Here is an 18,578-nt window from a genome sequence, read left to right on the forward strand (position 1 = left end):
GAGACGATAGCAGGATTGAGCCCATAGGCCACCACCATCATGCTTTGGAAAGCATGATAGGGACACCAAGGGATGGCAATGCCTTCCCTGAACCATAGGCAACTCCCAAGAGTAGCTCATGGGCTCTGGGAGCAGTTGATTGTTGCCCTTGGTGCTTGTGTTTCAGTGACCCAAAACCTACGGGTTTGGGGAAGCGCTAAAACCATGAGGGCTTGTGGTTGGCTTGAACACCACCTCAATCCTCCCCCGCTCGCAAGATCCCTTCTAGCACCAGTTGTCAAAGGGGCGCCACTAGCTTCTGGGCACTACCGGCAGGGACATAGGACGAGAACGACATGGTTCTTCTCGAACTTTTTTCTCATGTTCCTTCGCCCTCTCAACAGGAAGGATGGGAGCGGTTTGTAGATACAACCATGGATGGTTGGAATGAAAGGAAGGCCCATATTTATAGGCCTAAGGGTAGACCAAATAGCCTGAAACTCCCACATTGCGTGGCAAACCACAGGAAGTCATGGCCAATGTTAGATGCTCATGTAAAGTCAGGAAAATCGAGACTCTCACAAAGGCAGGGCCAGTACGACATCGATGAGACTACTTAGTCCTGCCTAGGTCATGAGCCCTTGATGTGCAGCACACTGACGAGGCAAAGCACAATGGCCACCCACCACATTGAATGCACCAACCCACAAGGGGTCGAGCAACGAAGCTCGCATGAGCCATGACTATGGACCCATGTTCAATGCGCATGCATTTTAGCACTTTCACGGTCACTTCACGATTGCAAAAACGCTTGGGGGCTACTATTGGGGTCATAGCCCCGTGGTGTCTCAGGGCACCGATTAGTTAGCAGGCCACGTGACCTGCAATACGCTAGCTGGCGAAGACCCAAACGACTGAGGCCTAGCCAAGCCGAACAAGCCAGGCCGGACGCTAGGGCCAGGGTCAGCCATGACCTCTTCATCCTACCTTAGCCACACGGTGCACGAAAAGTGCATGATGTCGCCCCCATCATGACCCCTGAAAGGGACAGGGAGAGGTCGAGACCCACTAAATACACCTACTCTAGCAAGGGTAGGCATGCCTCACTAACCCCGCGAGGAGCAGTCACCTCAGTCCGGTCAGATGCCAGCCCTATGCCACAAAGGTTGGACAAGACAACACTGCCCTGAGGCGGTAACGACAGGCATGATGACCACTAGCTAGATACGGCACAACAAGATGGATGTATGATCTCACCCACTATAGGATGGGATCCACGATGGGAGCGATGAACACGCACTCAATCATCACTAAGACTAGACGTAGGGCCCCGACATGAACCAGTATAAATCCTCATGTCTTTTGGATGCTACCATCGTCTTCCTTGAGCAACATGGCAATCGTATAAGTTTTCTAGTCCGGTTTACGAAACACTGACAATGCCCTTGCTGCCTTGTGCTCGTACTTGAGAACAAGCAAGTACAAGTCACATAGTGGCAGCCATGATGTGGAGCCTTGGGTGTGGTGGTGGTGGCGGCCACATCGGCGCGGGCGAGCATAGGGCCGCAACAGGCACGACAGCGGTGGTAGCACTGGTGCGGGTGAGCAGAGGGCTGCATGGCCGAGCTAGGAGCAATGACAATCACACCGATGAGTAGGATCCGTAGCGTCGCTGCGACGAAGAGGTCTGCTAGGCCGCCGTGGACTCGGTGCACCTGAGCACAAAGCCGTTGCCGTAGTAGCCCCGAGGCAGCTCGGGCTTCAAGCGCTGCCACACGTTCATGGAGAAGAGAGCTTCTGCTCACCAAGATAGGTGTCGATCCCTAGGATGTTGACATCCTCGTGGTGATCTGTAGCCTGATCAACCCGACGACATGCGCGAGGGAGAGAGGAACGTCGGAACTCCCAGGAAACCTGGCGTTCGCATGCAGGATCCGCACGACCGCAAGTGCGCGTATCTTTGCGCGCATTGTGTCATTTTTTCCCAAGTCCTAAAAGATTAGGAGGTGGGATTAGGAGCTATTGGAGATAAAAAATTTCAATCTTGCCAAAAATCAAAGGATTGGGAGAGTGTTTTGGGAACTCACCCCCACAAAAAAACTACAGAACCAGATATTTGAACCCTTTAGAGTATTCAATATTGTATAAATCACCTCCTACGTCAGCTTTGGAGACGGCTTTGGACCAATAACCATTTTGGATGCCATTTGGGCAAACCACCCCCCCCCCCCCCCCCCGCCAAAATCCTCCCCAAGGGATTATTTATACAGTGTGGAATACTTGTGGGTCCAATGCCCAATTTTACACTAAAGGGGTTTAAGTAGACAAACCTCAATATTCGAGAGTTAGGTAGACTTGTTCTTTATTTCAAACTACTCAAGTTATTTCTACATATAAGTAAAAAATTTATCGCATTCATATAACAAGTGAGATCCCTCTTACGAATGTCTGATGGGATCGCGTGCTTGATTAACCTGTGCTCTTGAATTATTTAGTAGATGTCAGCTCACTTTGCACTCTTGATTTCCTAAACTAGATATACCTCGCGCGTTGCTGCGGGAATTTAGTATTGACATCAAGAGAATTGATGAAGTGAGAAATAGTGAAACATATCTTATACCCCGCGCGTTGATGTTGAAATAATATTATTTTATTAGAATCATCGACCGAATGAAATGTATTTTTTGATATGAAAAGAAATTATCCATGTGAATGAAATGTAATTTTTGGTATGAAAAGGAATTATCCATGCAGAAATGTAATTTTTGATATGACAAGGAATTACCAATGCATTGCTATCGGAATTAGGATCAATTTATGAATGAACCAAAGAGTAAAATAGCATAAACTTCTTCTTCTTCTTCTTCTTCTTCTTCTTCTTCTTATTATTATTATTATTATTATTATTATTATTATTATTATTATTATTATTATTATTATTATGTGTTAAAATGACAAAAAACAAATAAATTTTGCACAATATATCACATCCTTTAGGTGATCGATTTTCTTCTATTCATGGTCAGCATCAGTTGTTGTTTCACATTGTAATATCAGTTTTTTTTTAGGGATTTTAGGATCCCAAATATGCACAAGTATAGGTGGCTGCCTGCTGACACTAGGCAGGATGTTTGTCATGTTGCTTCTGATCCATGGCTTGTCCCCTTAGCTGAGTTGGAACGTGATGCTCGGTGGCTACATTACATGTAGGTAATATGACTGAATTTTGAAAGGAAAAAAAACAAAAGGATCAATAATAATTGAGGTTGAACCTCCTTTATTGCATACCTTTTTTTTTGGGGGGGGGGGGAGGTGGGGCAGAGCAGGGAAGCCAAACTTGCCGGACCACTTCATGTCCTCTCCCAAGCTGTTGGGCCGGGTCCATGTTGGATCCTTCGAAGCTGATTTTTTTAACATTTTTTGTAAACTAATTTTAAATCCAACATTGTTTTATTTTTTTTTCAAAACTAACACTTTTGACCGCTCCTATTTCCCTGGCGCGGCAAAATGCCTGTGCCACATCATGCATGGGGGCATGGCGAGAGGGATGACGTGGTGATGACCGGGGTGTTGACCGGTGACATGGCAGGGTCTACCGCGCCACCGATCTTGGCGCAGCAATGACGCGCCCTGATCGGTGGTGCGGCAGAGCCAGCTAAAGGCCCGTGGCCTAGTCCCGCCTACCTGATGCGCCCGCCACGCCTGGCCTTCGCCGCACATGCCCACCGCCGCGCGTGCCCGTCGCCTCGCCTGCCCGCCGCGCCTACCACCGGCAGCGCTAGCCCATCGCGCCTGCCGTCGGCCGCGCCATGAACGTCGGTGCACCATGGCCATCGACCGCCAGTTATGCCCGTCGCGCCCGCATGCCAATGCGCCACCCCCTCCGGCCACCCACCGCGCCCTCCGGCCACGCACGGTGGCTGCCCGCCGCACCACAGACACCCAACACGCCCGCCACTGCCCTAACTGCCGCGCTGTACACCGCTCCCAGCTACCGCACGCCCTTCTCTCTATCCCATGACCACCTGCTGCCACCGACAAGGCTAGCGTCCGTGCCTCTCGGCGCGGTCTAGCACGCCGCCACCGGAGGACGAGCGCCGTTGTCGTGAGGTACTCCCCTAGTGTATTTATTGATTGAATCGACATTGTTAGTATAGTAAGTTAGTAAAATAAATAAAGTTAGTATAATTAGTAAAGTATAGTTAGTATAGTTAGTAAAGTTAGTTAGTTTAGTTAGTATAGGCAATATAGTAAGTTAGTATAGATAGTAAAGTTAGTTAGTTTAGTTAGTATAGTTAGTGAGTCTAGTTATACATTAGTTGTTGTAGTTAGCCTTGTATAGATGTTAATATTATATTAGTTAGTATAGTTATAGTTAGAATAGGTATTAATATTACTATAGACAATACGTACGACGATTTCGATGAATTGATGAAGTTTCTTGAACCGCTTTTATAGATGGATTGTTGTGTTAGAGTTTTTTTCCAGACGAAGTGTTAGGAGAGAAGATGGTATGTTTGAGGATATGGAAGAAGAATTGGAATGGTTTGATAAACCTCTTAGCTTCAACGACCTTTGTGTCTGCTTGATGCAAAGTTTGGCGGTGATTTCACATTGAAGAGGAGGTTTGATACTGGGAAGACTAGGGCACACTGTGTCCTCATGCCCTTGCGCGACCCTGCTCACTGGTCCCGCTACACTAGGGTGCTCCAAGGTTCCAATGTGTCCATGGCTGAGGTGGTGGTGGAGAATTGGTACAAGATGCAGGGTGTCCTGGACGGGCCGTCCATTGACGGTGTTGGAGGCAATGAGCAAGAATTAGGGGTCGAAGGGGAAGCAACTCAGGGTAACATGGATTTAGATGGTCAGTTGATGTAGGAGCAGTTTCATTCAAGTCAAGTAGGCTATATAAGCAATGATTTCAATGTGAACGAGTTCAAACTAGAAGAGGAGGAGGAGGAGGATAGGATTGGTGATGTAGTTAGCAGTGATTTGGACAATTTAGATGGTGACCAGGGAGATAGACATGCTATGTCCACACCAGTTGATGCCATGCCAGTACCTGTTCATGGTATGCCTTTACTAGTACCAACTAAGGTTTTGCATGCTATCCAGGCTTAGGGTAGACTAGTCATAGATTTGCCAACAGATGATACCCCCTATGATTCATGGGACAGAATTAGCGAAGCACAGCAGTATGTTCCACCACCACCTTACACAGCGACTGAGCTTGAGCAACTAAGGTTGATGAACATACCTTTTAGGGGCATTCCGAACTATAGGGATGTCAGCATGATGGATATGGCAGTTTGTGACACCAGTCTCCACATATGTAGGAAATCATTGTATGACCATGAGAAAGAAACCCTTAGGAAGGGGATAATATTCAATACAATGTCAGAGATGAAGCTCTTCCTCCAGGACTATACTGTGTATCACCATAGGCCGTACAGCGTCACTAATTCGGACCATGAGTTGAGGTACCATGTGATATGCAAAAACGGTTGTATGTGGAGGTTAAATGCACGAAAGAGATATAGTGATGGCAAGTGATGGATAAGTAAAGTTGTTGAACCCCACACTTGCCTAACAAATAGGGGAAGGAAAATCATTAGCAGCTCACTACATGTTACCTTACCCATCGTATATTGGGGCTTGTCGATGACAATAACGACATTTTGATGTCTTCTTTACAAGAATCCATATCTGGATTCGTTAAGTACGATGTAAAGTATGGAAAGGCTTGGCGTGCTAAGCAAATTACCCTAATGATTCGTTAGGGTAGTTGGGAGGAAGCGTACAACAGGGTGTCCCGCATCTTATGTGCAATGCATTACTACAACCTTGGCTTGAAATGGTTTGTGGATATCGGAGGGATGTGTTTTCGGGCCCCATTGAGGCATGTCCTCTATCGTGTGTTCTGGTCATTCACGCAAACGAAACAAGCTTTCTAGTTTTGTTGGCCAGTCATACTTGCAGATGACACTTTCTTGACAGGAAAGTACAGGGGCACCTTGATGATGGCTGCTGCTATTGATCCTGAGGACCAGATAGTACCCATGGAATTTGTTTTGGCAGAGGGAGAGAACAATGAATCATGGTCATGGTTCATGCGGCTTCTACGTGTACAAGTGCTTGGCCCATCTTGCAATATATGTTTGATCTCGAACCGTCACCCAGGGCTTCTTAATGTTGTAGCAGAGCATATAGATGGGTTCCTGCCTCTAGTGCATAGATGGTGCATGAGACACTTTGTCGCTAATTTCTAGCGGCGTAAGAGGAAGCAGGAGGTATGTCATAAGGTAAAGGCTCTATGATGTGTACGTACAGAGCACCAGTTCAAGGAGATAAAGAGAGAACTAGACAAGATGATAAATGAAGCAGGAAAGGCCTGGTTAGAGGCTTAGATGGAACAGAAGGCTCAGTGGGCATTAGCATATGATGAGGGGGTTTCAAGTATGGCATCATGACCACTAACTCCTCGGAGTCCTTCAACCGTATATTCATCGGAGTTCGATCGTTGCCTGTGTCTGGAATTATTGAGTTCTCCTTTCATAAGTGCAACAAATATTTTGTCAAGAGGTGGGAACTTGCGTAGAGGAATATAGCTGAGTAGGGGCATTTTGGAAAGGCCAAAGCAAAACATTTGAAGGAAGCCCAGGAATTGCCAAGCAGCATATTGTCGAGCTATATGGACCCTGCCACCATATCTTTAGTGTATGGGGCATGGGTGGCACAAGCTTGGGTGGCGAATGTTATGGTGGATGAAACTACCGAGTTGATTTTGAAAAGGTAGAGTGTAGTTGCAACTTCCCTCAGATCATGTATGCCCCTTGTTCTCATATGATCACAGCCTATAGGGTTCGTAGGTACAACTATGAGGATCTAGCATATATGTCACCCTTGTATCTCCGTTCAAACACCGTTAGTATTTGGGAGATGAGCTTCGAGCCATACCTTGACCTGACACAGTGGCCACCTTATAATTGTTATGACTACATACCGCATCCAGATCTAATGAAGGTAGGGAAGGGTAGGAGGAAGAAGAAGTGACTCAAGGGGGACATGGACGCGAAGGGTAGGAGGAAGAAGAAGTGACTCAAGGGGGACATGGATGCTATGAGAGGGAACGATGAAGACATGTACGGAGGGGGAGACTTCAATGAGACCCATGCAGGAATCTTTGCTCTGTTTGCAAAGACCCTAGTCACAAGGCTAGCAGGCATAGAAGACAAGGGCAGCAGGTCCATACATAGAAGTTCAAATTTTGCAATGCTACATAATGTTAATTTGAATATTGTTAATTTGAATACTATAACCCTTTGTTTATCAATTTGTAACAGGATGGCCCCTCCCACGCAGCACCAGTTGTACCCCCTTCTTGAGGTAGAGTACGATGACCTACACCGAGCACACTTCTTGACTAACACCAATGTAGAGGTGCCCTTGCCTCCTTTGAATGCCCCACACTGATGTTGGCTACACTCCCACTGTGTTGCCTACAAATCCGAAGAGATAGAGGCGTCCGAGGGATCCTTACACTCCTAGGACTTAGTTGGTTATGTCAAACTTATGTCGAACGAATATTGTCGTCCAAAACTTGCAGACTCATGAACCAATGAAAATGTTATGTCGCAACTTGTCAACTTGCGCACAAACTCCAATTATTTGCTTCATATTCATTTCAATGTATCGCGGTAGTACTTGTAGTTGTTTACAGCACCAATAGTAGCTCCCGTTTAATTGGAATTGAGGCTGGTCGGCTTCTGTCTGCGTCTAGGTCCTATCACGCCGTGGGCTATGGCACGGCAGATCCTAGGCTTAGGGTTGCGTACCAAACGAGAACATCTATCTACCAAACATGCCGTGCTGTGGGCCTTGTCATTTTACATTGATCTGATGCTAATAACATAAATTACATTCTACTATTTTAAAATACATGGGAAACATGCAAGATATATATGCCAGCCAACCGTATTCGAAATAATTTCACTTGATTTTGTTCGTTTTAGAAATTCTCAACGCATTCGCTATTATTAAAAAAACTTCGATGCATCGGAGAGCGACAAACAGATGGGTCGGAGGGTGACAAACGGATGGGATCACTTAAGATCGACCATGGGTAATCTGAGTACATGATACATAGGTACAATACATCAATAGTTCAAAAGAAAAACAAGACAACACAATGAAAGTTTTAGTACATAGCTACATTGATCATTAATAAAGCATGGAACTAATAGACGGTGTAATAAAAACCCTCAGTCAGAAATATACTGAGTAAGCAACTCGTTATCCGAGTACCAATCCTCTACCACAACCCTATTGCTATGGCTAGGGTCACCTGCATTGTCCTGATCTACCTTTCGCCTGTAGTAAGCGGACTCCGCTTCATCTGTGGCCTGAGACAAGAATGTGTTCTCTTCCTCCTCGTTCATGTGGCTAGGCTCACCTACATTGCTCTGACTTGCGTGTCACCTATAGCAAGTGGCCTTCGCTTCATCTACGACATCTACGGCCTGAGTGAAGAACACGTCATCATCCTCCTCCACCTACAAGCCCGCCTCTGTGAGAGCGATAAGCTTGCTCAGTCTGCTAGTGTCATCCTCAACCTCCTCCACCTGCAAGCCAGCCTCTGCTAGAGCGATGAGCTCGCTGAGTCTACCAGTGTCATACTCAGCCTCCTCCGCCTGCAAGCCTGCCTTTGCTAGAGCAATGAGCTCACTCAGTCTAGCAGTGTCGTCCCCATCCTCGTCCCCCTCATCAGACAACACAATCGGTGATTGAACGGTGCAACTACCTCACATTCTATGCTCATCTAACTTCTTTTCCTCATACCTTGCACGAGCCACCTCTCCATCATGGTCCTCACTGCATTCAATCCCTTCATGTATCAAATGCAATCAGTTAGCAACGCGATTATATTATATTTAACATCAGGCAACGAAAAAATGGCTTTCAAGCACTCACTGGCACATAATGCAACAACATGCTCGTTCAAGACCTCCATCTGTACTCATGTCTCCTTCCTTGCCTCCTTGCTTGCTCTCACCTCCTCTAACACCCTCCGTCTCTCCAATCCCCATTTGTCAAGCCCAACATCGATCGGGTTGCGAATACTGCGTTGTCTAGCAAACTCACGCATCTTGTCTTTGTGATGTTTAATAAATAGGTTAACGTAGTCAGGTCCATATCCCCTCTTCCATGCAATTACTTGCCTCCCCTTCAGTTCATCTAAGAACTTAGCTTGACCATCATAACATTCCCACCTGTATTTCCTAGTGCTCTGTTCAAATGAAAAATTATATCATATATGTCTTAGCAAAATAAACAAAATACGATTTCATGTTTACCACAAAAATAACCAACCTCATCATAGTCAACCATGTGGCCAAAATAATGGCCTATTCCAAGCTCCAAAGGGACTAGGCCCTAGTTGGATTTAACACTACATTCGCACATGACAGAAGGTGTTTTGTAAATTACCCTTTCTTTCTTCTTTTTCTTAACCTTTGGTGGTTCTTTCGGCCATTGCTTCTTAGAACCATACAACCACTCATTGAAATGACACTTCGCCATTGAAAACACCTAAATAAGGTGATATTAGTACATGAACACATATAGCTCAACATTTCAACACATACATTTTGCACTTACTTCATGCTTGTTTGGACACACAAACTCCAACGTATTCTCAGGGTTTATCATAGCTCGATCTCCGCAATCGCACAGAGGAGGTTTCTCGAGTTGTCTAACTGCGGCTAAGGGCTTCTCCTTAGCCGTCATTGGAGGGGGGTTAGGGGGAGGTGGAACCCACCGCTCGAAGTGCTCTCGTGGATGTCGCCCTCTCCACCAATCGTCGAAAATGAGGTAACTGGGGTCAAACTTGTCTACACTATCGATCTATTAAAAGAAAAAGCACCTCTTATGGGCCTACACAACAAAATATTAGTAGCCTAGTAATACAAATGAAGAAAAAACATACGGAAACAATTACTTACATTAAAACGACTGCATATGTAGTAGCAACGAGCCACTGTGTCCGGATGTCTCGATTGAAACACGTCGGCCGGACGACCACAGTCACAGTTAGGGACATGGAGGTCAGGAGGGACGGGGACATCTTTGCTAGACTCGTCGGGGTATAATTCTCTAGGACGACTCCGTTTTCGCCACAACTGTTCTCGAAACATGTCTTCCATCTAATGAAACGGTTTAAATTAACCATCAATCAAAACAACACAAATTAATGAAAAATATAATTATTTGCATTGCAACTCAAATAATATAACCAACACTTATTGCAACAAAAAATATACATGGTAAACATACTTCTAACTAAATAATAACCTTGACATCGACAAAATCAAACTAATATCTTCCTCCAAACCATAGCCCATAGTTCTCAAACATAATTTTCCTCTTAACCTTAACTCTCATTTATAATATTTCAATCCACCGTTCAAACGAAAATAAAAAGTGTGTTATTACCTTGAACGAGGCCGAAGAGAGAGGGAGGCGGCCAGGGAATGGAAGGGAAGGGAGGGAGGGAGGCAGCAACAGAGGGCTGGGCGCCGACAGCACTTGGGAGTGATGGGCAGGTAGGCGGGAGCGAAGGCGGGGCGGACAGGCGGCCAGGCGCGGCAGGTAGGCGGGACTGGGCCGCGGGCCTTTAGCCGGCTCTGCCGCGCCAAAATCAGTGGCGTGGCAGACCCTACCACGTCACCGGTCAGTGCCCCGGTCGTCGCCACGTCATCCCTCTCACCGCGCCATCATGCATGGCACGGCACTAGCGTTTCGCCGCGTCACGGAAATAGACGCGGCCAAAAGTGTTAGTTTTGGAAAAAAAAATTAAAACAGTGTTAGATTTAAAATTAGTTTATAAAAAGTGTTAAAAAAATCCCGAAGCTTGCATACGGCATGCCAGCTTGCCGTAGATGATTTGCTTTTCGATATAAAATCAACCACATGAAAGATGCTAAAATGAGATAGATACATATGTATACTCTGATCGATGCCATGAGTAATAGATACAAAAGATTATCTTAGACCTCAAATATGTTGTGGATCAGCTGGTGGGTGATCGAAAGAGGAAGAGGATCAGGTCTGGCCTGACGGCCCTCACCGCGAGTCCCTGTACCTCAATGGCAAACCTGCAGGCAATCGATTGGAGGATTCAGTATGCCGATGGAACAACAAAAATCAAAATGTGGGAACTGATTTTGTATTCGATTTGTTCATCATATACTTGAATATATATGTATAATCCAATCAATGAATGGGAAATGAACGCTTGAGAATATTTGGTGGCAATGGAACTTATTTGCTGGGAACTCGTCATTGTCTGTTCATTTCCTAACGACATTTAGTAGCAAGGCAAAATTTGAATGAACCCTTCGGTCCTGAGGGATGCTTGGGCTGATGCACGAGGACTTGCCGTAGTGGGATCCTTGGATGACGTGGCTTCACGAAATCACAGCGGATTTCTCCGATTTAGGTATAATAGATGGTAGATTACTTGAAATGGGATTAGTTTATGTTTTGCTGTGCCATAGTGGGCATTCATTACGTTATGGCTCCCATGTAATTAGCATATGCTCAAAAGTAGCAAGTATAATATTTTAGATTGTATAAGCCACTAGTCTTAAATTGTGGAATGATGATATAATATTTATCATGAACACAGATCTAAATTATGAAAAAATGTACCACAGAGTCCAAACTATCAATTTTGTTATCCTTTTATTTTACACAGGTTTATGCAATTAAATATATGGGAGCTGAAACAAAATCAAATAAATAGTGAGAGACCAATTTTCCCTCACTGACACTGTTATGTACCTTGTATCTATTCAAATTGATATGCGCACGGACGGGAGATGCGGCGGCACTGCGCACGGACGGGAGGAGCAGCGGGCGGCGGCGGCGGCTTTGTTTTTTCTTTTCTCGAGAGGAACGACGGTACGGAGACGGGAGCCAGGAGGAGCGAGCCTTAGCCAACGAGTGGGCCGGCAGCAACGGAAGGCAGCGGCCATGAGCGAGTGGGCTGGGTAGTTGCGCTAGAATAGAATGGGCTGGACGAAAAAAAATGGTTTGAATTTTTTTATTATTATTAGGCTAGGTAGTGTGTCTGTGCGTTACTATGGGACAACTAAATTTTTTTTACTGAAAACACACAGATCGTACGATAAAATAACAATACTATTAAATTAAATATCAACGTCAAAGTGATATTTAATTTAAAAAGCAAAGTTCATGAAATTAACACAGTCACGGAGAACGCGACGTTGCAGGCTCATAAACTCTATTGTATAGACTTTTTTGTGATACAGTTAAGATAATATTTTATATCGACAGAAAGAATTATACGATATCAATTTCTTTCATGCATCAATAAATCCATGAATAAGTTCCGTTGCATCTCCATATAATCATGTACACACTGGTTCGAGTATATATGTAAATAGGTTCGTGCCCGTACGTTGCTACGAGACAGCGAAACTTTTGTACTAAAAACACACGGATCGCACGATAAGATAACAATACTATAAAAGTATATGACCGACGTTAAAGTGACATTTAATCCAAAAAGCTAAGTTCTGATGGTACGGCCCATGTCTTGTCCTATGGATACCGAGGCTCATATCCTCCACAGCTAGTCCCCGAGCACCTTGTATCCACTTGGCGACGCCGTCTTAATCAAGTCCGAGCAGTTTAACACGAAGCCGATCAGTTTTGCTGATGACCTGTACGGTGAAAATCGAAGCCAACCTGTTAAACTGGTGAGCTGGACAGTGAAAGTCGAAGTCGACCATTTAAACTTGTGACCTGGGCGGTGAAAGTCGAAGCCGTCCAATTAAACCGGTGGCCTTAGCGGTAAAAGTAGGAGCTGACTAGTTTAACAGGTTAATCGATCTCGGACTTAGCTAAGTAAGACTTGCCAGAAGGATGTAAGGGGCTCAAGATTAACTTAAAAAATTCTTCAGGCAAAGTGTAGCAACTTAGACTCCATTTGCGAGGAATCATCCATGACAGTCAATAAGAAGGGTAAATCAAGAAAAGAGCACTATATTCACCACTAGGTGAAGTATAGCCACTTAGTCCTCGAGCCTGCTGGAAGATGAAGAAATAAATCTTGTAGTAGGGTCAAAGAAAATAAGCCTGAAAGCTTGCCAATGTCATCTGTCATGTGCATATCAAGATCCCAGACGTGCTACCTAAGATCAACACCCTGATCCGCACAGCATGGAGCAAGTTGATAGCACACCGATGAGACATAGCAAGATCCGACTGTCAAAGGAGTCCCCAGCTTAGCTGGTGACACTTGCACGAAGAATCCGAACGTCGAGGAGTCCCTAGCTTAGCTGGCGACGCTTGCACGAAGAATCCGAACACCGAGGAGTCCCCAGCTTAGCTGGCGAGCCCCCAACATGGCTGACGATGAAGCAACAAACAATCCAAACGCCGTGGAGTCTCCAGTTTAGCTGGCGAGCCCCCAGCGTAGCTAACGATGAAGCGACGGACAATCCGACCAGTTGGTTGCCGAAGAATCGAGCACCGAGCAGCCCAACCAACTGGTCGGTGGCGAAGTGAGCGCCGAGTAGAAGTGAAAGCCGAACAGTCCAACCAACTGGTCGACGACGAAGTCCATAAATCTAGCGGTCCGACCAGTTGATCGGTGGAGAAGTCCGAAGGCCAGGTGGTGCAACCCCCCGGACGATGATCCTGTAATAAATATGTAGAATGAGTAGTACATGATGTGAAAATAAATATATGAACTCGGTGATGAAGGCAGCAGAGCGGAATAGATAGGCATTATGTTTGTATGAAGTGTTCATATTTTAAATATGAGTAACTTCCTGTCAGTTGGTTCTGTATCGCATCACCAGCCCTGACTAGCCCATACTCCATAGCGTAGAGTGCTTAGCACCCATTTACGCGTAAGAAAACAGGCGTCGCTGAGGAGCCACTACCGACCACCCATAACGCAGAGGGCTGGTGCTCGTACATGTGTAGGAGTGAGATCAAGAACAGGACTATTTTTGGTAACGCAAGTGAGAACGTGGCTGATCGGCGAGTTGATGAAGAATATCTTAAATATACTGTAAACATTAAGTTTTCTTTTGAAGATGTGTTTATATTTAATATAAACTGTTCTGAGTCGTAAGTTTGTTGGTTGAGCCCCCCAGCCCCGGCTAGCATGTAAACCGTAACACGGAGCGCTGGAGCTCGTGTACGTGTAGGAAGACAAGCATCACCGAGGAGCCGTTGTCGATCACCCATAACGCGGAGGGTAGGCACTTGTGCACGTGTAGGAAGAAGCCAGAGACATGGCCGTCTCTGAAGAGCACAAGCGTAAATATGGCTGTTCGGAAAGCCGTTGAGACAAAAGTGTATGTCATCTTTAAGATGGAATACATGGAGAAAAGTCGTTTGGAGAATAATCATGTAGAGAATAGTATGAAGAAACATCATGGCAAAAACTTTATTAAATATTCATATATAAAAAGGTACTTATCTTTAGATATAACGTCTGGTCGGCGGCAATGAAATTGTTCGGCCCTTGAGCTTTCTGGCATGTTGTCATGGCGGCGGTCGCGGTCGTTATAATGCCGTTCTTCGTGGCGATCGTTGCGACGTGGCGGGCGATCGGACCATTCGTTTGACAGCTTAGACGGGTACGCGGAGTCATAGGCGAACGGACGTAATCAGTGCCTGACAGAGTCAATCCGTGTGGGGAGGCAAAGTCCTTGAGCGTGTCCGACCGAGGCAAGGACGCAGTCCAACAATTTCCTTGCATGCCTGAGATACGTGAAGTTGCCTATATGGTGGTGTAGATCCAGATGCATGTGTGTTTGTATATCTCTTCAACTACTCCAAATAGCTTGTATGGCCGACCAACATCTTTGGTGGAAACACCGCTCCACATCGTGTTATCGCCGGCCGTCTTTCCTGATTGCTGGTTGTCGTGATTCACGGAAACGATCTTGCGTATCCGATCAGAAATCACGAGCAACAACAAGATGTGATTAGGTTTCTCCCAACCGAAATCATGCAGACATACGGATATATCTGAAAGTATAATAACAATATTTAATTAGGAAGCGACTTGACTTACCTTTCTTGGATTGCTTGACTCCGATCTTATTGTCGTGTATTGCGTCTGTTGGAGGCGCATGGCAAGGCGTCGGACTCCAGCACGTGCGGCCGTTCGCCGAGGAAAGTGATCCGTTGCGTGCCAGCGTCGAGTTGCCACCGAATGCTGAGTTGCCGGCGACGTTGGTTAAAGAAAAGATTCCTATCTGGTTCGCCACAGAATCAGCACGCACATCCCCTATCTGGCGTGCCACTGTCGACGAAATATAGTCGGTAGTCTACCGAAGGGTATACCCACGGTAGTAAATGATCAGTAGGGGTGCGCGTGATCAGGAACCGGATGGTAACAGAGACACGAGACACAAGATTTATACAGGTTCATGTCGTCAATGTGACGTAAAATCCAACGTCATGTGCTCTGTTATTTTATATTGATTGTGTATCAGATTCGATATATCTCATCTATGGAATCCCTGTTCCTCTTTATATATTCTGGAGGAGTAGAGTTACAAGAAAAATATCTTATTTTATATTACAATATTTTTGTATAGTTTTATGGTGCATGTCCACCGGTGCCGTGAGCTGTATACCTTTATCTCGTGGGCTAGATGATGGTGCGGCCTGTGGATACCACACAGGTCCGGCTGCTCCGCTCGTACCGCTTCATCGTCAACGGCTTCGCCGCCCGTCTTACTGAGGCGGAGCTGCAGCAAGTCTCCAGCAAGCCCGGCTTCGTCGCCGCCTTCCCCAACGGCATCCGACACATCCGGACGACACGCACGCCAGCGTTCCTTGGGCTGCTCGACGAGCCGCCCATGGACGACGCAGAGGGCCACGGCAGCCACACGGCTAGCACAGCCGCGGGGAGCTTCGTGAACGATGTCTCCGTCAACGGTGGCCTCGCCAACGGCACGGCCTCAGGGATGGCTCCCTGGGCCCATGTAGCCATCTACAAAGCATGCCTACACCGTCGCTGCCCTGAAGACGCAATAATCCACGCCATGGAGGCCGTCCACGACGTGCTCGCCATCGCCGCCTACGCGTCAAGACGACCTACGACCACGACGTGCTCGCCATCGCCGCCTACAGCGCCATGGAGAAAGGTGTTCCGGTCGTGGCGTGCGCCGGCAACGAAGGCCCCGACGCCTCCACCGTGGAGAACGACGCGCCCTGGATGTTCCACGGTCGACCGCTCGTTGGAAGCCAAACTGCGGTTCACAACTGGCGACCCCATCTTGGGCGAATCCGTGGCCGACAGGAAGAGGATCGGCGCAAACCCAGGTGGTTGGTACCCTGTCCTCTACAGAGAGGAAGGGGGTTCTGGCTGATCCTATCGAAGAAGCGGGGGGGGGGGGGGGGTCTGGCTGATCCTATCGAAGAAGCGGTGACCAAGTACGAGGCCGCAGCCGCTGTATCAATAGAGCCCAGGCAATATGGCTGCACATTCGGCTTGTACGATTTCGGGCCTGCTCTTCCTATCGTCCAAGTCTCCTACGACGAGCGCGATAGGCTCAAGGGCTACGCGTCCTGGCCGGCGGCGAGGGCCTCCCTCCGAACTCGGCGATACGGTTCTGGGGTCGTCCATCGCCCATCGTCGGTTACTTCTCGGGCCGGGACGCGCACCAGCCGTTCGACTTCATGTCGGGGACGTCCATGGCGACGCCCCACGTGAGCGGGTTCGTGGCCCTCTTCAGGACTCTTCACCCGCACTGGTCGCCTGCCGCCATCCGGTCGGCGTTCGTGACAACCGCCGACGTCGTGGACAACACGGGGAAGCACATCCTACATGAACACCGAGCTGCGGCCGCCGGCGCGTACAGCACCGGGGCCGGGCACGTCAATGTGGCGAGAGCCCTGGACCCTGGCCTTGTCTACGACGTGAACCAAGAAATGTACACCACGTGTGCTCCATCCTCGGCGACGCGGCCCTGCGCAGAATCACACGCGACAACACCAGGACATGCTCGGGGTATCTCCCGATCCGCGAGTCCCACCTTAACTACCCCACCATCACGGCCCCCCAGCAGCCGTCCCCGTTCGTTACGGTTCGGATTGTCACAAATGTCGCCCCTCTTGGGCCGCCGGAGACGTACACCATCAAGGTGGATATGCCCCCGGAGGTGAGGGTGACAGTGACCCACAGCACGCTCAGATTCACATTTCCCGGGGAGAACTGGGTACTCCCTCATTGTCAGCAGCATCGGCAACAGCCCCGTGGATGGACGAGTCTACCAAGGCAGCGTCACCTTGACTTCAACCAGCCACACAGTCAGGACCCCGATGATCGCAGTTGTTGGCTTGGCCAACCCTTGGTCCTCCACCGGACCGAGATTGGAATAGCTAGCCCTGCAGGTTCGTTCGTTCAGATGCATCATGTTCTGTGGTGCGTGCTGCTTGTATACTAATAAGTTAAAGAAAAGAGAGAGAGAAGGAAACCGTGGATGGAATGTAACGGGAGGAAGCAGAGTGAGTGCATGAATGTTATGTTATAAATTGGTAGTCCGTGCTTTGCTTCAAATGATATGTCCTTGTATACCTATCTATCTATCTAGTCAAAATGAAACAACAAGACAAACTACTTCCATGAATCATCATATTGTCTGTCATATAGTGTAAACTAGCTAGGCAACAATAGGCCAACAGTCATCATAAATACAACAATCTTTTTCTTTTATAACGTGTTTCATTATTAAAAAAAAGAGCAAGGAATACAAACTAACACGGCCTGAGCTGCTCCTGGACTCAATGACAGCTACTACAGACTGATGAGTGAGTTACCAAGTACGTACTCAGAAGTAAGTAGCCTGCAAGAGAGCTGTCCGGGTTGGCTGTAATGTATTCAGCTATCCAACAGAAACCTCGGCTCCAATGTATTCAGAAGTAAGTAGCCTGCAAGAGAGCTGTCCGGGTTGGCTGTAAACGGGGTCCTCAGTAGCATCAATGAGTTTCGGACACAGATTGCTTCTCTTCTTGTCGCACCTGATCACAACTTTATAGTTTTGTTTTATAAAAAAAACTTTATAGTTTTGGGTTTTTACATATGAGGTTATTACAAGATCCTCGAGAAAATAATATAAAGTTTCAGTAATATATTAATCATGTGCCATGGGACTTGTCGTCTCACAAAAATTATATTTTTCTTGAAAAGGTGTCAAATGAAAATACTTTTATATCGAAGTTGTAGCTATTGATAAGATCTACGAGTTTTTAGTTTTGAAGTTTTTCATTTGAGATTGTTAAAACACTCTTGAAAATAATACAAAATTTAAGAGGTATATTAATCGCGTACCAAAGCTTCTTTTTTTTTGCAAAAACCATATATTTCTTAATTGATGTAGCATAAAAATACTTTGTAAATGAAAGATATAGATCTTATGGAGCGTGACACCTTTCATATAAAAAGTATATTTATTCAACATTATCTGAAAAGATATGATTTTTTTCTAAAAAGATAAGCTTTAGTACGAGATTAATATGCCCCTTAAATTTGCATTATTTTCTTG

General features: G+C 46.5%; 1 protein-coding gene across 1 annotated transcript; it reads left to right on the forward strand.

Moving 5' to 3' along the window:
• Window positions 1-15,683: 15,683 nt before the first annotated feature.
• On the forward strand, window positions 15,684-16,403 carry LOC136544223 (subtilisin-like protease 4). The gene has a single exon (XM_066536453.1). It carries the CDS (start codon window positions 15,684-15,686, stop codon window positions 16,401-16,403), a length of 720 nt encoding a protein of 239 aa, XP_066392550.1.
• Window positions 16,404-18,578: the final 2,175 nt, after the last annotated feature.

This window comes from Miscanthus floridulus, chromosome 3 (genome assembly GCF_019320115.1).
Source record: "Miscanthus floridulus cultivar M001 chromosome 3, ASM1932011v1, whole genome shotgun sequence".
In the NCBI taxonomy this organism is placed as follows: domain Eukaryota; kingdom Viridiplantae; phylum Streptophyta; class Magnoliopsida; order Poales; family Poaceae; genus Miscanthus; species Miscanthus floridulus.